Source organism: Macrotis lagotis, chromosome 3 (genome assembly GCF_037893015.1).
Source record: "Macrotis lagotis isolate mMagLag1 chromosome 3, bilby.v1.9.chrom.fasta, whole genome shotgun sequence".
NCBI classification, from domain to species: Eukaryota; Metazoa; Chordata; class Mammalia; order Peramelemorphia; family Peramelidae; genus Macrotis; species Macrotis lagotis.
Genome location: NC_133660.1, coordinates 230,204,327 through 230,228,389, shown reverse-complemented (window position 1 = coordinate 230,228,389; position 24,063 = coordinate 230,204,327). Strand labels below are relative to the sequence as shown.

The 24,063-nt window shown below is 36.9% G+C and overlaps 1 protein-coding gene across 1 annotated transcript; it reads left to right on the top strand.

Annotated features, from left to right (window-relative positions):
* The first annotated feature begins 2,055 nt into the window (after positions 1–2,055).
* Positions 2,056–18,032, top strand: SYT9 (synaptotagmin 9). Its single transcript, XM_074231600.1, has 3 exons — positions 2,056–2,432; positions 13,168–13,863; positions 17,966–18,032. Exons 1-3 carry the CDS (start codon positions 2,056–2,058, stop codon positions 18,030–18,032), a joined length of 1,140 nt encoding a protein of 379 aa, XP_074087701.1.
* The last annotated feature ends 6,031 nt before the right edge of the window (positions 18,033–24,063 follow it).

Below are 24,063 nucleotides of genomic sequence, written 5' to 3'. Positions count from 1 at the left end.
TCTCTCTCCTCTCTGATTATCTGTTTCTCTGTCTTTCTGTCGCTCTGATTCTCTATTTCTCTCTCTGTCATCTGTCTCTCTGTCTTTCTCTCTGTCTGTCTCTGTTTCTCTGTCCCTGTCTGTTTCTGTCTCTCTGTCTCTTTGTGTCTCTGTGTCTCCCTCTCCCCTCCCCTTCTCTCTCCATTTGTCTCTCTGTCCCTGTCTTCTTTATCTCTTTGTTCTCTGTCTCTGTCTCCCCTCTCCCTTCCCCCCTCTATAAATATATTTGTATATACATATATAGATCTTCTGTTTGTCAGCATTAAATGACAGGGTAATAGCAAGGAAAGAGTTTCCTTATCTGGGTGACCAGCAGTAATTATTCTGAAAATCTTTTGAAGAGGGGGGAAATGGGTGAGGAGATGAATATCTCTCCAGAGTCATCAAGAGGTTTGGATAAGAGGATGGTAATACACCTGAAGCTGGGGAAGCTGTAGGAAAGGAGAAGAGCTGGTTATGAAGGAATGAGGAATCAAAAACATAAGCTTACTACTGATAAATCCTGCATGTGAGACAAGGCTTTAAGAAATGAGGTTAGACAAACAAAGCAGAGCAGTGCTATAGTGAGACAATTGTGGTCTTGAGATCACAGATTTAGAACTGAAAAGGACCCCAAGGTAACTTGATCTATCCATTGGATTTTACAAAATGACTCCCAAAACAGTTAAACCTCTTAGCTAAGATCACACAGCTAGGAAGGATTCTCAAACTCAGGTCACCAGATTTCAGATTCAGTGTCCATTCCACCAGCCCATGTGTCCAGTAGGCACATTGCCAGTAAATTACGTACAAACTCATCCTCTTATCAGCCAGCTCTGTTCACAGGATGCCATAGAAACAGGGTTTGGAAAAGACTTAGAATTATCCATCCAAACTGACTGAAACACTTAAGAAACAAATGTCCACATAAAAGCTGAATTTCACAAGGTTTTTAGCCAGAGATGTAATGTAAGATCCCTTTCTGAGGTCAGGTTAACTGTAAGAGAAAAGAAGTAAAGGAAAGAACAGTTGTGCTCCCTATATTAGGGGAAGAGAGTATCTCAAACTGAGTATCCCCCAATGCAGGTCTACATCTCAAACCATCAGACCACTTCTTCAACTTACCCAGAAACTGCTATGTGATTTAACCATTGTGGTCTCATTCAGACCACAGACATCCCTAGAGATTCGGACTTAATTCTCTGCTCTTTTAAACCAAAGGAAGAATAGAAAATTACTCCAGGCTGTTGGCTTTTCCCCTAATTTCTCCCTAAGCATAGCTTCCATGTTGGGGTCACGTGTCAGCTGGGTGACAAAACTGTCCAATAAGTTGACCTGAGTAAATGACTGATTCATTGTTCATCAGTTCATCTTTTCATCTCAGAGTGGTAGTGAAAGAAATACGAGCTTCTGAATTATGTGAATTGAGAAAACCTGCCCACTCTCTAATACCACTTCCCCACATGCTTTCTCTTCTGGGAAAGGGCTTTGTCACTTCCTACAATGAAGGAAACAGAAGGGGAAAGTGGCTAGACTACAGATTCAGCACAGTTGGAGAGAAGGAAATGACCCACATCTTGTGGTGGTTATGTCTCCTTCAGTGTGGGTCCAGATACTCCCATGTTATCTTCCAGAAATGAATGAAATTGAAGATGGACCATATTCATTTTGTACTGGTTTACCACATGCTGCCCTGGATTTCCTGATTCTTCTACTGAGCATCTGTTGGGAACAGTCGTTACTAAGTCAACAATAGTTCTTGTTGAGTATTTTCTAAATTTTAAAACTCAAGTCCATTGTCACTTGCTTAAAAAGACACCCACTTGCAAATCTCCACCCCCCAAAAAATTACTCTGCATTTTTGTATATATTTTGTTTACTAATGTAACTATACTCCATTCCTCCCACAAGACTGTAAGCTCCTTGAGGGCAGGAATTATTTTTGTTGTTAGCCAACTAGCAGAGGGTTAGACATAGTCAGGACCTAATTAATGCTTGTTGAGACAATAAATGAATGAAGCAGATGTTCTATTAATAATGGTCTTGCGGTTTTCCTCCCTTTTAGACATCTCAGTGAGTTTGCTGTCTCTAGTTGTCACAGCCTGTGGGTTGGCCCTCTTCAGTGTATCTCTCTTTGTGTCCTGGAAGCTCTGCTGGATCCCTTGGAGAGAACGAGGTCTGTTCTCAGGAAGCAAAGACAACCAGGAGCCCCTGAACTACACAGAAACAGAGACCAATGACCCAGAGTACAGTGAGGACTACCAGGAGCAGCCCTCGCCCTATCCAGATGCCGCCATGAAGATCAGCCACACCTCTCCTGACATCCCCCTAGCTTCTCAAATAGAGAACAAGGAGAATTGTGTCCATGCAGCCCGTGTACAACGACAAGTGACAGAGCCCACCCCATCTGCCCGGTCAGTAATGCTGTCTGTCTGTCTGTCTGTCCTCTTCCTGAGGGGGCCACAGGGATCCTCTAGTGTGATGGGCATGGGATCTGGGGAAGAGAGACCCAGGAGAAGAAGAAGAGAGGTAGGGTATCTAGGTGGTGCAGTGGATAGAGTACCAGCCCTGGAGTCAGGAGTATCTGAGTTCAAATCCGGCCTCAGACACTTAATAATTAACTAGCTGTGTGACCTTGGGCAAGTCACTTAACCCCACTGCCTTAAATAAATAAAATTTTTAAAAAAAGAAAAGGAAAGGTAATGATACAGTGGAAACATGAGCTGTAGTCAGTAGTCAGTCCATAGTCAGAGGGACCATTTAACCTGAGGAATAGAAATAATATTTGGAATCAAAATCTTCACTTTTGTCCATTTTTTAAGTCAATGCTTCCTTTAAATAGATTTCCCTAGAGCTGCCGAAATCCTATGTAGTGTCATCATATCTTTATATTTGCTTCTAATTGGATATTTATAATTGACCTTTAATTTCTCTATTTTGGTGATTGCTCACAGACAGCTAATTTTGAAAGGACATTATATCTATAAGCAGTCATTCTTTGTCTTAAGTCATAGCCAATTCATTTCAGTGGTCTTCGATGCTCTCCTCATCCAGTGTTATTTTTCTGAAAGGATTCACCTGTGATGTACAAGTCTGAAATATCTAGAGCTTTTGATTTCTTTCATTCTTTGATTCCATACTTCATTCCCCAACTTTAACTTCCCTATATTCTCCTATGTCCCCATTTGTTATGAAGTAATTAAATGACAAGATATATGTTGACTTGGTTTGGGAGAATCTTGTCAAGGTCTTAGAGTCTTTCTTCATCTTCAACAATATATTATTGGTACATAAGATATTAGTATCATTGTGGATAGAAATGTTATGAGCACTGCAAAGATTCATGACAAGGGTCTTTTAAAGGATCATAAAGCTACCACTGTGCTAACAGACATACACATGCCTATTACTAGTGTGCTACACAAGGTCAGCCATCTAAGACCATTTCTGAACACATCTTGATGATAGTGAGATTTAAAAAAAAATTATTCCAGCTACCTAAAACTCAATACATGTCATGGGAAGACTTTTGCTTTTCTTGAAGCTAGTTTTTCTTTGTCCAGAAAGGGAAATTTTGGTTAAGATTCTACTAAATCATCACAAAGTAAGTATAATAGATGTTGTATGATTTATTAACCTTAACTGTTGAAAGGAGTCATCCAGAAATGCTACATTTCTCACTTGTGATGCATGTTACCCAGAAGCCTCTGGTTTCCAAGAACTTTGAACAAAGATTTCAAAGATTCTATAAGCAAGTAACTTTTTCTAACATAACCATATTCACTAAAATATTGGCATCCTAGCTTTGAAAGAGCATGTGAATGGAATGCTCTGCCTGTTATGTGAATGTCTAGAAGAGGTGTGACAAGCATAAGTTAACACCTACGTAATTATGCCTTTGTTGTACAGCTGAGACAAACTGTTAGTGATCAGCAGGGAGAATGTTGTTGTGTTTTTTTAAATGAAGTCAACATTTCACTATTTTAAAAATATGTAATTAAAAGTTTCAAAAGAGGCTCAAACATTTCCCCTGCTCTAAAAATACAGGCCATTTCTCCTTACTAACTTTAGATTTTTTTTAATGGTTTAAGAATAGGGAAAAATCTTATCCTATTTGAAAGATATCATAAAGTTCTCCTGTTATTACAGGTAGGTTACAGTCTCAGAAGGCAGTATCCCCAACTCCTCTTTATACACCAGATGTGTCAATCTTGGCAACAAAAGGACAAATATAGACCAACAAATGTAGACATCCACAAAACTGACCTTCCACAGCCTGGATCTCACTTCACACTAAATCTTTCCAAATGTATTGTGTTCTGGTCAAATTGAATACTTTGGTGTTTTTTTTAATATATGCGTTTCATTTTTTCATTTATGCCTTTACCTACACATGAAAAACCTTGATCTCCACCCTATTGCTCCCAATCTTATTCTTCACCATTCAAAATCCTATTCATCCTTCAAAACCCAGCTTAAGGGCTGACCCTCCCAGAAGGGTTTCCCTCATTCCTCCAAGTTAGAAATGTTTTTTTTCTTTCTTGAACAGACATTGCATGGTACTTGTTACCTCTTGTAAGTTCTAATATTCTCTTCACTACAATAATTGTTATAGCATGACTGCATATATATATATATATATATATATAGATATTGGCTTTTGTTACTGTATGTGCTGCATTTCCTCCACTCATTTATAAGGTAAAAATAATGATAGCTAGAATTTACATAGTGGTTTGAGTTTTATAAAACATTTTACAAATAACACCTCATTTAGGAATTAGGTGCTATACTAATCTTATTAAAGGAGACAGAAGTTAAGTGACTTGCCCAGAATCACCCAATTAGAATCTGAGAATGGATTTGAACCCAGGACTTTCTGAATCCAAGTCCAGTACGCATAGCAGCCTACTGTCTATGATGTTATGCACTACGTTTGAATTCTCTTGGCATTTTCTCCTGTCAGAATAGTTTAAATAGAGTAAATATTTTATGTATGGCTTTTCAGCATTGACACATCAAAATTTTCATAGTTCTCACCTTAACAATTAAATACTTCTCTACTCTTAATGTGGGTACTCTTTCCACTGGTGCACATTGCAGTGCCTTAATGCTTTCTCATTCTGCAAAATTCTTATTCAAGACTACACATAAATTCTTCAAAGAGGGTCCACCCACCATATTAGAAGACTTCTGGTTTCTTTACTTTGGAAAATACTTTTATTGATCTGTTTTGTTTTTCCACTGCATAGATTTATTGATTGTCCCCACATCATTGAGCTATCTCATAATAAAGTATATCAGTTAAGTAAACTAATCTTACAATGATCTCATTTGCAAGTGCATGAAACATTTTACTTTTTTAACAACACCATCTCTCTTTTTTTAAAATTAACAGAAATCTGTTTTCTTTCCCTTCCACTTACACCCCATTGAGGAAAAAAAGAAAGAAAAATAAATTTCTTCTAATAAATATGCATAGTCAGTAAAAAATATTACTTCAATTGCTATATCCAAACGGTATATAGTTTGTTTATATTTAAATGATAAAGATACAAATACAATGGGCTGTCCATCCAAATGCATGTGATAATATTGGTCCTACAGGCTTGTTATTCCAGCTGCCTCAATCATCCCTTGCTCCATACCTGTGAATTTCTAATCCAGTTTCTTTGAAATAGAAGATTCATTGAGGAAGCCCCTAGTGATCTGAAGTTTGACAGAATCAGCCTACTATCATCCTTAGGACCATACATTCAGACACAGAAGTGAGGCCCTCTTTATATTGTCCCATATGTTTATGTATCTCTCTGCATGAATTGGAATATCTATAAACCCATCAATAGCTAAGGGATCCATTTTCCTTTAAGACTTTATGTTTGGGGCGGCTAGGTGGCACAGTGGATAGAGAACTAGCCCTGGAGTCAGGAGTAGCTGAGTTCAAATCAGGCCTCAGACACTTAATAATTACCTACCTGTGCGGCCTTGGGCAAGCCACTTAACTCCATTGCCTTGCAAAAACCTAAAAGAAAAAGACTTTATGTAAGACATCCTTTGTGATCCAGCAGACACCTTTCTTAAAATTTATTTACACATATTCCTGTTTTATACCTTCTTGATATTCAATGGATAGTTGATCAGTTATTTCATAAGATCATAGAATTAAAGCTGGAAAAAAATCTTTTAAAAACATCTATTTTAGTTCAACCTCTTCATTTTACAGATGATGAAACTGAGACCCAGAGAAATTAAGTAATTTACCCAAGTAGAGATGAGAGAGCCAGGATTCAAACTCAAGATCTTGAGACTACATTCAATGTTCTTACCACTGTGCCACACTTCTGTGTTATCTGTCACAGAATAATCTATAAACAGATCCATAAGAGATACCTTTTGAGGAAATGTCCTCCTAAAGGTATATTTTGTTTTACTGTTTCAAATATATTTTCTATAATTAACAAACAATAAACACAGCAGGATCTTATTATACTCATTATAACTCTTAATTAATTACAAGACACAAAACTATAGACTTCTTTATCAAATTATGTGAGAAAACACGTCCCCTACTCAGATTGTCATTGTGAATTCTCTTAATCGCAGATCATTCTTAATAATGATTTTATAGAAAATAAAATATAGAAATAGGGGTATAATTACACATATTTTAAATGTCTTTTATTATTGTTATTATTAGTGACAGTGTTATTTTTAAAGTTAACTACTGTGACTTTTTGTTCTCTGGAACTCTCTGCCCCTTGGAATATCTTTAAAATCAACTCTCAATTAAGCAGCTATTTTACTGCCTGCATTTTGTCAGGTTAGGCTTCCCTCCCTGACATCATCTTCTTAAGTACCATTACCAATTCCTCAAATACTATATCAGTTACTGAGGTGATGAATTAAAATGTGGAAGTGTCACTATTATTTGCCAGTAATAATAGAATACTATAGAAATGTCAACAGATCTATTTTTTTAGCTATTTATTATACTTCTTTGTAATGTTTGTGTGTAAGACACACAGAGAGATTGACATCATTAAATTAACCACCATTTTAATGTAAATGAGTAGCCACATCCATTTTCCTGAATTTGGGTTTATTTCTGTACTAGTATTCTTAACACAGCTTATCGTAATCATCACTGACAATAAAAGTTATAAGATGTCATTGAATCATATCTGAGAACTACATGTTCTGTTTTTATTACTCTTTATATGGAACACTGCTGTACCTTGCACTTAGTAACAATTTGTAGTACAGCACAATTTCCCTTGACTTCCTCTTTTTTATTTTATTCTTTATTTGATGGCAAGAAGGGACTTGTAATCAAATATCCTCAACTTATGGAGGAAGCTCTGTGGGACAAATGGTCTCTCTCTTCCATCACATTTAGCAAGAGTTTTTATTGACTTGTATCCTAAACTTTGAGTTATGAAGGTTTTTCCCCATGAAAGCAAGATCTCATACCATGCTCTCTGAAATTCATTTCCCCCCTCTTCGTTAAGTTATTTTGAGATAAAATTGTTTGTCATCTTTCATCCTCCTCCTCTAAAATGTTTTGTAAATGAGATTGTACTCTGAAATAGTATTATTCTTTTTTGTTATTATTTTTATCTAAGGCAATGGAGTTAAGTGACTTGTCCAAGGTCACACAGCTAGACAATTTTTTTTCCCCAAGTGTCTGAGGTCAGATTTAAACCCAGGTCCTCCTGACTGACTCCTCTTGACTCCAGGGCTGGTAATCTATTCACTGCATCACTTAGCTGCTCCCTAAACAGTATTATTCTTGACTGTGAGATCTCTATACTTAACAAAAAGGTGGAGGTTTTGCTACTATTGTAGTTTCTGAACCCTTTTTGTCTTCTTATGACAACTGTCAGCACAACTTTTCTAAGAAATTATGAGTTAACCTCTTGACTTTTTCTAGTTGACCCCTGCTTAAACAAGTTCAATTAGTTCTACTATAATCATACATGTTTTTGTGTCTTCTCAATTTTTCTTTTCATTATTGATTTTTGTTATTTGATTTTGCTTGGTTTTTGTTTTTTATTTTTGTGTTTGCTCTAACTAGTAATGATATGACTGTTCAAAGTCAGTTGATTCTAACATGATGCATCAAGAAATAAAAAATCTTTCCCTTTCTATTAAGATATGGCCAGTTCTATATTTGGTGTTACTATTCTATTCTTGCCATAACCAGCACTAAACAACTTTATGGGGAAAAAAAAGAGTTCAAGATGCAAAAGCTCGAAAGCTCTGATTATCCCATATCCCACTGGTATTTTTCATTTTTTGTTCCAAATTGTTTTTTTCCCCCAACATATTTTCCCTCATTCTACCCATATCTATTTTCACATGGACAGTACAAGGCAGGAGAGTATATTTTACCCTAGTTTCGAGCAACTTTTGAAGTTTTTCATATGTAATTGGGCTTTACTTTGTACATGTCAGATCATCTAATGTAGAGGTAACATGTAGTAGATGCCAAGGACATATTTCTGGAAGAAAACATTCTGTGTCTCCATATGGGTGAAATGCACTCTTTCCATGACCTGCACCCATAACTGGGAGTCTCTCTCACTCTTTTTCTGTCATGATGGGGTGGGGATAAAGCAAGGAACTGAAGATCTTGTTCACCCAAAGCATGGGCATCATGACCTTGGCTGACTGAGGAGGTTAAGTTCTCCTTTCTCCTTTTGACCCTGTTCCCCAAGAAATAGGCTTGGGGTTGTATTTGGTTCTGTTTGTCCTTTTCATTTTTTTGTGACCCAAGCAACAGAGTCTCTGGCAGACTGGAGCTATGGCAACCTTAGAGGCAGGATTCTAGACTAAATATTACAGTCAACCCAATATGGAAGTCCTGAAAAGCCAATATGCCTGGAATTCCTCTGCTTGTTCCTAGAACTGAAAAGGCAAACAAAACCGACCAAATTACAAGCCTGCTTCACAGAGCCTAAAAGGATATTCTACTCTCTACTCAGCTCAATTAATAGTACCTGTGTTGTGAATAAATGGGACCTTCAACCCCTACATGCCACCAGATAGAGTGAGACCATTCAGGTTTGGTAATTTAAAGATGCATCCTGAGAGGATTCTGGGAAAATAACAGGAAATTCCAAGCTCTCCAGAATTTTTCCACAAACTAATCAAAAAAGCACCCCAGGGTGAATGGAGGGTGAGAAAAATAAACAAGAGTTAGGACAGAAGAGTGGTCCTCCTGAGATAACTACAGACTTCCGAAGAAAGCTCCCAAGACCCAGTTCAGCAGAGTGAAGACCTCCAGGTTACCTCTCTGACACAGCTATAGGTGCAGCTGGGGTGGGAGGTAGCTTCTGTCCCAGTCATAGGAATTCTCACCTCCCAGATAATGTAGGGAATCAGCAGTCTGAGAGGGGGAAGAAAGGGAACTTCTGATGATAAGGGATACCAGTCCTTCAAAATTAGAATTGGACCAAGGGGAAGGAAGCAAAGAAATAAGAGACCAAGAACTAATAAAACTAAATATAAAGAATGAAAAAAATAAAAAGAGAATGTGAATTTCTTAAGAAAAGCAATGAATCTGGAAAAAAGATAAGGAAAAGAAGACATAAGAGTAAACTGACTACTTGAAATTTATGATAAAAAAAATCTTGAAACAATAATACAAGAAATAATTAAAGAAAATTGTCCTGAAGTGCTGCAAAAGGGAAAAATAGAAATAGAAAAAATTCACCAATAACCACCTGAAAGGGGTCCTATGAGGAAACTGATAGGAATATCATAGCCAAAATCTTAAACCCTCAGTTTAAGGAGAAAATTTTAAAAACAAGAAAAAAGCAATTCAAAACAGCAGAACCCAATTAGAATTATACAAGACCAAGAAGCAACTACATTAAAAGACCCACAGGTCTTGGAATTCTACATATATCAAAAAGCAAAAAAACTGGGATTACAGCCTAAAATATTATACCTAGCAAAGTTTACTTAATCCTGAAAAATGAATATTCAATGAATTATCATACTTTCATGATTTTGTTGCAAAAATCTGAACTTAATAGAAAATTTGACATACAAAAGCAAGAGAAATAAGGTAAACATCAAAGGCTAATTACAAGAGCCTTGGTAAGGACAAATTGCTTACTATTTATATGTAGAAATATAAACCATATATCCAAGATTGTTATTAGTAATTAGGTAGTTCGAAGGAAAGATTAGGGTAGAGCAGAACAGGATGGCATTCTAAAAAGTAAAACAATATAGGAAAAGATAAAAAAGAGTTATCATCATATAAATGATGTATGAGAGGAAGAATTAATAAAGAGTAGAATCTATAGTTGTGGAAACCTGCTCTCCATAGAAATGGGTTAAAGAAGGAATTATATACATACATCCAGAAAGGTCTAAAAGCCTTTTAAATTCAGAAAGAAATAAGAGATGGGATAGGGAGGGTAAGAGTTGGAGGGCAAGGGAATAGGATAAGGGGGTATAATGGTGTGTAGATCAGTGGGGAAGGGACCATAGAAGGGTATATAAGGGAGGGATTCTTGGAAGGGCAGTAGGTGAAGGAATAGGAAGGCAAAGTAGTGAGAAGAAAAGTAAAGGAGTGAGCAGAAGTTGTTGCACTCAGAAAATATTAAGAAAACAGAGATACAAACCAAATATATAGATAGCTATGAATATGTATGTGCATATGTATCTATGTATGCCTGTGTATATGTCGACATGTGCTTTGTGTGAATATATATGTGAATATGTATATTTGTGTATATATATATATATACATATAAATGTTTATCTATATGTATGTATATATCCATGCTCAAGTGTAGCCTGAGGAGGCAGAAGGGGGAAGGAAAAAATAAAGTAAGTAGTGCACAGCAGAGAACAAAAGAAAATTTACAAAGAAGCAAAGATTATTTAGGCATTATTGAAATCAAAATTTATAACTTTACATTTTGAATCCTTTCTTGTATTTGACTATATACATGACAATGGGTTTTTTCCCATTTTTATTAAATTTACTTTTTAAAGAAAAAGATGCATCTTGTTCTGGTTATTCTGCCATTGGCAAGAAGCAGTGTATTCTCTAGAAGCCGATCTCTGTTATCTCCTACTTTGACATCTTTGTATTAGCTAGTGTGGGCATCTGCAAAGCAAGTCCTATTACTTTTAGAATTCCAAAACTTCATTTTCTCTGATAAATTTCACATTAGAGCTTCAGTTATTTTTCTAGTGGTCTGTTTCATTATGCTCATTTTTAGAGCTCTAAAGTGACATTTTTAGCAACCCATACAAGGCTCAGATCTCAAAAGAATAAAATGTATTTTGTTTTTCCTGAGGGAAATAAAAGAATAAAGATTTTTTTGCCGTCTAGGTAGGAACCATAGCATATGAAGCAGCCTAGATTGGATACTGTAGGAAAATCTCAAAATCAGAACACTTTAAAAAGCCAAAGAATAGATTTCATTAGCAAATATTTAATTTGTAAATATCATTAAACAGCCTGTCTACCTAAATCCCTAGGTTCTTTCCAATAGCTCCAGTACCTTCCTGGCTAATGTCCTTTCTCTTGAGTTCAAAAAGGAAATTAAATCTCATAGGCTAAGTTTCTGAGGCAGTGACTTGAAGTAGGTCAGGAACAATTCACTTTCTCAACTGTGGTACTTAGAGCATATTTCCTGTGATTCAGAAAGAGCATATGCCTTACATGGGACAAATTTCAGGCAAGTAGAATGAGCCCTAGGCTGATGTTTTGCAGCAACATATTATTCTTAGCCATGGACCTGGCCAGGAGTCAGGGACTTAAGTGTTAATCCTCACTCCGGGTGAAAGCATATTACATAAACCTCCATTTTAGTTTCTCTAAAAATATTAATTTCTAATCCTAAATAAATATTTTTAAAACTGTTTCCAGGTTTGTTCCCTTTTGAAAATGGGGTAGTTTGAGGACAAAAGACTTCTTTTAAGGTCTTTAAAGTGATGATCTCATTTAGCCCCCAAAAAACAGACCCTTGTCATATGGTGGAGAGGGGTATTGTTGCTTGAAACACTTAGGGTTGTGACTTACTTACCCAGAGTCGCACAGCTAGTAAATGTCTGAGGTTAAATTTGAACTCAAGTCCTCTTGACTCTAGCTAGGGCCAATGCTCTATTCTGCATCATCAAGCTATGTCCTCCCCCGCCCCCTCACCCCCCCCCATCTCTGTTTTACTAAGATCTTTGCCTTATTTGCCCTTTGAAGTGACTGGACTATTTACTTATCTAAAAGCACTTTCTCCTTTCTATTCCCCAAACCCATCCTGTTCCATTAAGAAAGACTGAGATATTAATGAGATCCTTGAAATCTCTAAAGGAAGTGGTCAAGGAAGGGACTATTGTTCTGGAATATTAATGCCAAACTTATTTTAACATTTTCCTTGTTCAAAATTCTTAAAATGCTACCTCAAGTTATCTTGGGATAGATATGTCTAAGGCACTGTGGGGAGAAAGCATGGAGAGCAGGGTTGCCACTATGGATCTCTCTCTCTCTCTCTCTCTCTCTCTCTCTCTCTCTCTCTCTCTCTCACACACACACACACACACACACACACACACACACACACACACATGCATGAATATTAGAATAATGTCAAGTAAAATTGCTTCTGGAAGACTTGTGCCTAAAATGCAGAACATAAAATTAATATTTTTTTTCCTTTGGCATGGATTGCTTCCTTGCTCTGTGATTTTACACATTTCACTGACAACTCTCTGAATTGCCTGTTTAATGCAATTCAACAAGAAGCAATAATATAAGGTGAGGGTATTGAACTAGTCTCTATGAGGTCTAGTTCATATATTTTGTCTCCCAAAGGAGAAATAACTTTTTACTGAGTTAGAATTAGAGGCACAAGAAATTAGAGTTATGTAGGGGAAAGTATTAACTCTTTAAAAACTTTAATATAATGTTATGCTGTTGTTGCTTTTCCCCCTGTTCCCCTGTCCTAGAAATAGCTTTCTCACATCCCAGAATATATTTGTCCTTGGTAGGCCAGGTCAAGAAAATCCAGCTGCTCCTACTCCTTGGCAGAATATGCAATGGCAAAGGAACAATACCTAGATGTATGTTTTCAAAGAGACTTTCCTTAACCAGGTCATAATTTTATTCTCTCTTGCTTTTCATTTAAGGCATAATTCAATCCGAAGGCAACTCAACCTCTCAAACCCAGACTTCAATGTCCAGCAGCTTCAGAAACAGGAACAGCTGACAGGGATTGGACGCATTAAACCTGAATTATATAAGCAGAGATCGGTGGACACTGATGATGGGAGAAAGAGCAACAGCAAAGCCTGTGGGAAACTGAACTTCATTGTGAAATATGACTGTGACTTAGAGCAGCTGATTGTGAAAATCCATAAAGCTGTCAACCTGCCAGCAAAAGATTTTTCTGGGACATCAGACCCTTATGTCAAGATTTACTTGCTCCCGGATCGGAAAACTAAACACCAGACTAAAGTTCACAGAAAAACACTAAACCCAGTCTTTGATGAGGTTTTTTTATTCCCAGTCCCTTACAATGACCTTGCCATGAGGAAGCTTCACTTCTCTGTCTATGACTTTGACCGGTTCTCCCGCCATGATTTAATTGGTCAAGTGGTTGTGGATAACTTCTTAGATTTGGCAGACTTCCCTCGGGAGTGTATTCTTTGGAAGGATATCGAATATGTCACCAATGTGAGTCCAAAATTTCTTCACTTGGGGGGTTGGGGGAAGGACCTCTTGGTCATTGAAGAAACTGAATTGGTGCTCATGCAAAAACCATCACTGGTCACAATGGTCACCTTCTCCCATGATGTGTCTCTCTCCATTGCTGATTGGGCCAAGTTTGCTATAATGTTCTATAAAAGTTTAAGCTATCACCATCTACTACCTAGTAATATTTTTTTTTTGGTTTTGTGGAGACACAAAGCAAGAACATGTCAAAGATGTTCCTGACTCAGAATCTGGTTCATGGTTATTTCATCTTCCACAAAGAAGTTTCTTAATAAATGTTTGTTGAATTTTCAGGGTGAGGGGAGTGAGAAACTAGACAGGTGACAAAGCTTTAGTTTCATCTTCACCTTTTCACATTGGATTTAACAAACTTTTACTAAGCAACTATTATATACAAAGCATCTGTATTAGTGAACAAAGTTTGTATAATGAAAGTTCCATAGATAGATAACATCACAAGTACAAACTCCCTTCCCAAAAAGGGGGGGGGGGCAGGCTCTATGTTACTCATTTGTGAAAACAAACTGAAGTCATGATTTCTCCTACCTTTGAAGATGCTGAGTTCTACATGGACATTATTTCTGAATCTTCCTTTGATTTTTCTTGAGGTGGGAACTTGGAATACATTCAATAAATAAGCTATTAGTAATTATTTAGTAATGTAGGGATAATATCTAAGATAACCTGTCTTTTCCATTTGATCCGCACTGCTAACTACATTTGCAAGTAGAGAATAAGCTTTTGCTTTCCTCCTTCCTGCCATTGTTCTGTGGGTATCATTTTTGCTTAATGCATTCTGGCACCCTATTAACTATGCTCTGCCTATGGGAGACCCTTGCATGAGCCCTCTGTAGCAAGAGCATGAAATCCCTGAGGCTGTTCTCATACAGTCAGGTCAGTAGCCAGAGTCAGATTCACACCTTTAGGCAAATGGGTGGGAGTAGTTAAACCTTTAATGGTAGAAATATGAAGAAGTGGAACTTTAGAAACAAAAGCTACAAGGAAAGCAATCTGTATAAAGATATCATTGATGCTAGAGAAATTTATTTATGAAAAGAAAATTTAAGATATGATTAAGAAAACAGAGAAAAGGTTCTGTATAAATGGGTTTATTTCCAAATACTGTAAATTTAGAAAGGGACACAAAAAGTAGTCCAACAAGCAGACATTTAAGCCTAGATAAAATGCAAGGACTGGTAAAGAGCAACCAATGAGATTCCTCCTTCCTTCCTCTCCCCTCTTCTCAAGGGACACCCAAAGCCATTATGGAAAGGGAGGAAGATGTAAATATAATTCATTAATATCAGACAGCAGGGTCTAGTACCAGTTAACAACTATAGACAATAAAAACAATGACTGACATATATTATATCTATATCTGTATTACAGGGAGCTAATTGGTGCAGTGAATAGAGGACTGGCCTTGGATTCAGGAGGACAGGAGTTCGAATCTGCCCTCAGATACTTGCCACTTACTGGCTGTGTGACCTTAGGCAAGTCACTTAACCCTGATTGCCTCACATCTAGGGCCATCTCCAGTTGTCCAAATGCATATCCAGTCACTGGACCTAGATGACTGTGGAGGAGAAAGTGAGGCTGGTGACTTATCACAGCACCCCCTCACTCAAATCCAATTCACATGCTTGCCATGACATCACCTCCCTGATGTTGTGGTCTTCTTCAAAAATAAAGGACAAACATTATCTGTATTATATATATATATATTTATGTATCTGTGTATGTGTTGTGGTAATCCTATCCTTCTTGCTACTCTTTCTCAATTTCCTTTATTGGTTCACCACTGTTGTACCTACAAACCATGAGTGTCCCCAATACTCTGTCCTGTGTAATTTTTCCTTTCTATACTATCTCATTTGATGATCTCATTTATTCCCCTGGATTCAAATATCATTTCTCTGCTAGTGATTTGTAGTTCTATATATCCATCTCTAGGCTCTCTGCTAAGCTACTTCCTTCCAGTTAACTCTACAATCTGGCTCCTAAGCAACACCTTCATATCCCAATTTTGTCCAATCTATCATTTCTCCTACAACATCTCTAATATAAACTCCTTTCTTTCTGTTCATACAACCACCACCCTAGTTTAAATACTTATTAGCTCTCATTTAGACTATTATAGTCTCCTAATTGGTCTCCCTTCCTCAAGTATTTCTCCAATTCAAATTCCACATAGCTAATAAAATGACTTTCCTAAAGCCCAAATTTGACCATATCACACAGCAAGAATATTAGTTAGGTCTTTAAGTCCCTATTCAATAAACTCCAGTGACTCCCTCTTAAGATTTGCAAAATGATTTACATCCAGTATTTCATTTGTGCCCATAACAAATACATGAGATAGTCACTGCAGCTATAATTTACCCCTTTTTCATTTCAACAAGAATAAATGAGCTGCCCATGGTTTTAAACCATGTAAATTTCTGAAGGTTAAATCCAAGTCTTCCTGACTTCAGCTCCAGAACTCAACTCATTTTTGCCATATTGTTTCTCAAGCAGATACTGGGCAGGGAAGTTCTGAGATGGAGCTAAAGGAGGGAGTGGGGGCGGGGGGATTAGTCAAATATTCAATTCAGTTTAAAGGTATATTTTAATCATAAGTAAAATGTGATCACAATTGCCCTGATGGAGTTCACAGTCTAGTCAGGAATATTACACATTCACAAGTATAGTGAATATGTATAGAATATAGTAGTGGTGATGGCAACAGCCATAGCAGTGACGGTAGTGGTAGTGGTGGCAGCAGTCATAGTGGTAAGAGTGATGGTAGTGGTGATGGCAGCAATGGTAGAGGCAACAGCTGTGAGTGGTAACTTCATAGAGGAGACAGAATTTAAGTGGAACTTTAAGGGACACTTGGCAATCCAAGAAATGAATGTAGAATTGGGGAAATGAGGATCAAGAAGAATAGTGCAAACACCCAAAATAGCACCTTTTCTGGACTTAATTAGGCTCAACCTCTAAAGACTGACACACACAGTTTTGTTTTCTGATTGATTTTTGAAATCTTTATGCCTTGGTAAGAACTAGTCAATCAATCAGTGAACAAATTGCATTTATAGAGTATAGGTATATAGTATAGGTACTGTATATAGTATAAGTACTGTGCTATGTAATACAAACTTTAAAATGAGGGTTAGGGTATGTTTTATTATGAGGATACAACACCTATAGGAAAATGTTGGCCCTCAATCAGTCATAAGATTTATCAGTAGAGCAGGAGTCTGTCAAGAGATGAGAAAGTCCCAAATGTTTCTGATTATCAGGAATTAATTCAATCTGAATGGAAAGTCTTAAGTACATAATGGGGAATTAGCATGTGATAAGCCTAGAAAGATGGGATTGTGTCACATTGGAGTTGGCATTGAACATCAAGCAAAGAATCTGAACTTTCATCACTAGGAAATAAATGAACTTTGATGATTAGGGGATGAGGTCATGAATCAGGTGTTATAATTTTGGAAAGTGTTGGGACAGTGACCTGGAGATTAATAAATAGTGCTTGGGGCCACTAGGTGGCACGGTGGATAGAGCACCAGCCCTGGAGTCAGGAGGACCTGAGTTCAATTCCAGTTTCAAACACTTAATAATGACCTAGCTGTGTAGCCTTGGGCAAGCCACTTAACCCCATTGCCTTACAAAAAACTAAAAATAAATAAACAAGCAAACAAATAAATAAATAGTGCTAAAAACAACAAGGAGAAGAAAGGTTCAAAACTATCAAGGGAGATAGGTAAAATAAAGTTAATAACATGGCAATGGGTTAAAAAGAGGTATACAGACTCCTGGGTCCTAAAAATTGAGGAAAATATAAATCTGCAATGGAGATGATTGCAAGAAACATTGTGTCTTTGGTAGAAAGCCAAACTTCAATTAAAGCCAAAAGGAGGAAGAAATAATGGCTGAAAAATTGAGAAGCAAATGTGTTTAAGGATGAGGCACATTAGAATGGGCTAACAGATGGGACGAACCAGTTTATGTGAGCCTAGGGAAGAGCAAAGCTGATCAGAAAAGGGTTGGTTGATATGTAGCTTACATTTAAAGTAGAAACAATTCCCAAGATCAGGAATTCAATATCATGGGAAGAGAAATGGAATTATATGACCATAGGTATACCCTTTCTCACTTGGATAATGGTCCACAAGAGTAGATGACATAAAGTTTGTATGAGATCTCTGCTGTTCCCTACATTAGCTATGGTTCTTCTTCCAATCCCCCTAGAGAGCAACTGCCTGAAGTTTCAGTGAAATCTTATCCCTAGTGTTTTTCTGCTCCTGTTTATGACAAGTATTCACAAATATAAAGGAGAAAGTTTGAGATAATTCAGAAACCACCAGTTAGTTTTGTTTTGGGGAGGAAAAAATAACACTGAGAATCAGGAATAACCAGATGTGCTCTCCAAGACAAGCCAAATCCTACATATAGGTAGGCAAAGGTTAAAATAAGTTGTGGACAGGCCAGTCCACAACATCATCTTGGCAAGAGTGCATCCAGATGCCCCATTTTGAAGTCATTAGACAGTAGTCAATAAACATTTATTGAGCACCAAAATGTGCAAAGCACTCTGCTACTCATTGAGGATATAAGTAAGAAAAAAAGAAAGTCCTTGTCCTCTAGGGGTTTATAATCTAATTGGGGACCTCAGCATACAAATGGAAGCTCTTTGCGGAAGGCGGAGCACTCTAGAAGGTATTCAGCACAAGGATATGATATTTTAGAAGTTAAAAACCAAGTAGAACAACTGGTAAAAAATGAAGATTTGACTGGAGTTGGAAAAAAATGAAGGACCAGCTAAATGATGCTTATCAGCCAAGATTTAAAAGGTCCTTTATTTGGGTAACTAGGTGAAGGTTAATGAAAAGTATAGTATAGAGATGATCTTTTTTTACCAATTCTCACCAAGCACCAAAGTAGGAGTGTCCTTTTTTAACCAGATTCTTTCTAGTTTGAAAGCTTTCATTTTTAGCTACTTATCTCTATTTGAAAGGAGAAATTCAGAATTGAGCTGACCAGATTTTAGCTTTGGAAGAAAACTAAGATATCATCTAGTTCACCTTCACTGAGAATTGCCTCTAGAATTATTCATTAGTGATTCTTCAGACTATAAAAGAGAGGAAAGTTCACTTGCTCTGGACTCAGTGTACCTGAAATCAAATCTTACCTCTGCCATTGACTGTTTGACTGTAGGAAAGTTATTTAGCTTCATTGAGCCTCAGTTACATCATGTTTGGAATGGTTGAACTAGTTCTGTTTCAGAGCCATGATCCTTTGATCTAAAGAAGGAAGTGATCAGTTCCCAAGTCCTTCTTTTTCCACTTGGAATTGTCATAATCATTCCTTATATCAAGTCTCTGCTTTCACTTTGCTTCTGTTATCCTTACCAAAAAAGAATTATATTTGTATTAGAAATGGTAGTCCAAAAATGGATAATAAAATGTTGAATCCTAATATAAAGAGGGAGATAGTAAGAAGACATCGAGTTTCCCTTGAGTTCAAGTCACCAAACCCAAACCAACTGTATCTCAGGCTTCTGAAAGAGAAAGTGGGTCTTTTTGTTGAACCTTTGGAAGATGATGAAGAATTGAGAGGGAGAACCAAATAATTATTCTAATAATAATAACAATGATGATGATGATGATGATGACAACTTAACTTTTTTATACCACTAAACTATATAGTCAGACATGGTATGAAAAGCCTGACAGCTATTATCTCATTTGATTCTGTAAACAATCATGATAAGGAAGTATTATTATTATCCCCATTTTACAGATAAGAAAACTGAGGCAAATGGATGTTAAATGACTTACCTAAGTTCATGCTTCCAGAATAGGAGAAGGGAGGGAAAATCTTCCAATTTTCAAGAGGAAAGAATGGAATTAGCAAACTATAGCCCAGTTAGCTTGGCTTAAATTCCTGGAAAAATTCTAAAGTATCTTATTAAAGAGATAGTACCAAAAAAAGGAAACAATTCCTGCTTATAAGGATCTTACATTCCAACAGAGATGACAAGTGTGTGTGTATGTGTGTACATATACTTATATATACATCTGTGTATTATATGTGTGTGTTTATATATGTGCATGTGAACACATATAGGATAACCATAAATACATAAATACAGAATAATTAAAAACTTGTTTGGGAAAGAGTATAGTAGCAGTTGGGGAGACAGGGAGACTTCTTATAGAAGGTGGTACATAATTGCATCTTGAAGGAAGAAAGGAATTTCAAGAGGCAGAAGAGAGTGGGGAGTGCACCCTGACTATTGGCAATACCCAATATAAAGGTCAGGGCACAGGCACTGGAGTTTCAAATTATCAGCAACAGAGCTTATGCCACAAAAGGGAAAAAAACTCAAATGTCCCCACCTTTTGACCCCAGAGATCTCACTTTTTAGGTAAACAATCCAGGGAGGTAGAGGTAAAAAGAAAAGTTCCATATCTAAACAAATATTTACAGCAATACTTTTTACAGAAGGAAAAAGAGAAGCAAAGCAGATTCCCATCAATTAAGGAATAGTTAAATAGATTGCCAGACATTTTAAAGATAAGAACAGTGAGGACCAGTGATGGGAAGTTACTCATCCAAGGTCACACAAGTAGCTAATGATAGAGCTGGGACTAAAAACCAGATTTCCTGATAGCTAATTTGCTGCTTTTTGTCCCCCTTTACATGCTATGAAATGTGTTTAGGTCATTTTAATGATTGATAATAACAAGTAGTGAGAAAATGGTGGGTAAAGATGACTAATGTCTCCAGAGGAAGAAAAATCCTGTTTGTTCTTTATGCCCTTGAAACAAATTGGTTTGCCTTTTCTGACACCATCACCTTATAATCCCTGCCAAATTTGGAGTCTATTTTGGGCAACATGAAATGATGCGGTCGTTTTTTGGTAAAATAGCTTTTGGGTTTTTAATGTTCAGTGCCTATTCTTTCCCAGCTCACCTCTCCATCTTCTTCCTTCTCCAGGGACCTCCTTTAGGGAGTCTATTCTCAGCACAAGGTTCACTGAGTTACTATAAGTAGTCATGGAATGACTTGTAATACTAGGGAGAATGAATTTCATAAGGGGTTACCCAGAATTCACTTTATTTTAAAAATGCCACAAAAGATTTAAATTCCTTGCAAATATAGAATTGATGGCCCCCATCTCTTCATATCATCCCATTTCACAAACTGCATAGGCATTTAATAAATGTGAATTGACTTGAATTATCATAGATTTGAAGTTTGAAGAGATCAGATGCCATAATATTACTGGAGTATAGACTTAGAACTGCAAGTTTAATTTGGCAACCCAAGACTTTCTCCAACCAGGTGAGTTTCGAGATGGTGCTTGGAGGTCTTTTAACTCAAAGAACACAATTTTTAGAATTTCTGGAAGAGCACCCAAACCCAGTTCTATCTTAATGTAAATCTAGCAACAATCCACAGCTTGAGAGCCCCCATTTACTTTTTTTCTTTGTGTCTCATCTCCTAATGCCAAGTATTTCATGTAGCTAGAACAGACTTCTGCCAAAATGATACCAATACAATGTTTTGCCAGTGTATTATCTATCATTCTAACTTGATGGACATAAAAAGATAATATTGTAAACCTGGACAAGAACCCTGTTTTTTATAACTTGGACCTTCCAAAAAAAGACAAGTGACTAAGCTCTTGTGAGCCTAGATGGAAGAATATGGAAATACTTCTCATTAGGTTTCACATGACCCCCTATGTTTACCACAGTCATAGAGACTAGATGATTAGTTTAGTACAACCAGAGAATGTCTTAGAATACCAGGACCTTTAGACTTTGTTCTGTAAACTGCTAACAGAATTGTTGAGAAGGTGGTGAAATGACTTCATATCAAGCTGCTACTCTGGAACCAGAGATTGTAAGACTAGAAGTCTTTTTAATGCTTCCCAGTTAGTATAGTTATAGTGGTACTTGTGGGGAGCATAGAAAGGAACTAAAGTAAAATTCATAATTTGTTTGGAAGAGATGTCCAAAGGGGAGTATTGCATTTTTACTGCAGAAGTTGGAACCAAAGAGCTAATTGGGTGGCTTCATTGTAGGAGATATAAGGAGACTCTGTTTTAATAGCCAACTGGTCATCTCCACCTAGGCCCTAGATCAGGAATAACAAATAAGAGAGAGATGAATCTGAACCTAAGGGACAGTGAAAGAGATGAACCAAAGCTATAATACAAACTGGGGGCTCCAACTTCTGGAAGATGGAACAGAGACCATAGAAGTGAATGACTTCATTAAACAATAACTGAGCAGTTTGGGGTACAATGAAGGGGCTTAGTATAAGAGATCAATGAATTGATTGTCAGGAGGATATTGATCCCCACCAATATGAAGTTTTTCATACCCTGCAAGACAAATAGTTTGATTATGAAGATTCATTTCTAATATGGGGGGGCGGAGTTCTTACAAGATGAACTAGAGACAGCCAAGGAAATTGAGCACAATTAGGTGAAAAATCATCAAATATGAGGAGAGGAGAGCCTTCTACCAATGGCATTTAACCAAGATCAGTCTTGGAAAGTCAGGGAAATGAAAAAAGTATGAGAAAAGAAGTATGAGGGGTGGTGGCACCCAGAGAACTACCACTAAAAGGAATGAGGAATCAGCCCATGTCCTTTATATTCTATGAAGACTAAGGAGATCAGTAAAGGCATAAAAAGGTTCTCACTGAGAAGGTTTAGTAGAGTTATGAGGGCAAGGGATTTGGTGTGAACATACAGAGCATAAGGATCACTTCTACATATTTTGTACAGATTCATATTTCATCATTAAAACTTGCATTCCTTTTTAATAATAACTTTTTTTAATAAAACTGAACTCTCCATCCCCTTTTGGCTCTGTTAGGAACTTGTGTTTTTGATCCAGCTTTAGTCTTTGGCATTACCATTTACATCAAATTTCCCAACTCAACAATGCACCTAAAATTCCATCTAAGCAGAAATTACATTATTACTCCTGTCTCCCCATTCCAGTACAGGAAATTGTCTAACCCAAACTGTGGACTATATCTAATTGCTCCACACTACCCAGGGGCAGGCCATGGGAGGCAACATATGATGACCTAAAAAAGTTTTTTTTCCTGATCTGAAGTTCTAAAATCCTTATTGCCTCAGTTTCTTCAAGGTTCATTGGCAACAATAATGCCTGATCTGTCTATCAGAAAGATTGCTAAGGATAAGATTAGATACTGGATATTAATTTGCTTTACAAAGTTGTAGCATTAAATAAATACAAGAATTTCACTAAGTATTGTGAATAAATAACTATCTTTGGGATAGATCTTAGTATTTGCCTCTTATTTCTGAATTTAGAGTATAATTCAATCTATTAGACTTCTGGAAAGATTTCATTAAGGAGAGTCCTTTGCACAATTCATATCTCAAACTTAGGGCCTGGAAATTTCCATAGTTGGAGAAATTGGATTCTTCTAATAAGGAAAGATGAGTATCTTTGTGTGGTAGTGGGGTGGAGAAGGGGACATTGTGTCAAATTTTATTGATTTTTTTTACATTTATGTATTATGCTCTTTAAAGAACTCAGAGAATGTTATGATCAAGACTCCTTGGAAATCATCAAGAAATATTTAGACAACTGGATAACCATGCTATAGTAGAGATTCTTTTATGGTATGATTTAGATGAAGATCACAAATTGAGAGAATGAAGGGACCTCAAAAAGCCAGAGAGTGCCAACCCTGCCATTATACAGATAAGGAAATTGAGGTTCAGAGAGGATGTACATTTTGCTGGAGATCACACAAGTATACACATCAAAAATAGCTATTTGATCTCAGTTCCTCTCACTGCAGAGTCATTACTCTTCTCATTGGATGATCAATGAGATCCTTTTCAACTTTAAAAATTTGTGATCTTGTAAATTAAACTTCACCCTGCAATCTTTCTTTGAACAAGTTGTAGTAATTGTATTTCATTTTGATGTTCCAAAGACTATAAAGCAAATCCAAACACACCTAGGTCCTAAAAGAGGAATTATCTGTCATCAAGGGCTGGAGGAAGGTTCAGAAAGAAGGGAGGGCAAAGAGACAGAGGGTCTTCTCCTGATGCCCTTTACACAACTGAAACACCTTCCTGGGAGTTAGAATTCTGTTAAAGGGAAAAGGCTACAAAGATTCTGATGCTCACGCTACCAAGGGTCAGAAGGTCTTCTCTGGGCTCTGAAATCTTTCAGATTTTATCTGATTTGGAAGATAAATCTATTGAAATGGTCCTTGATTCTGACTGGAAACTGGTAACAGTCACAAGCCACTAT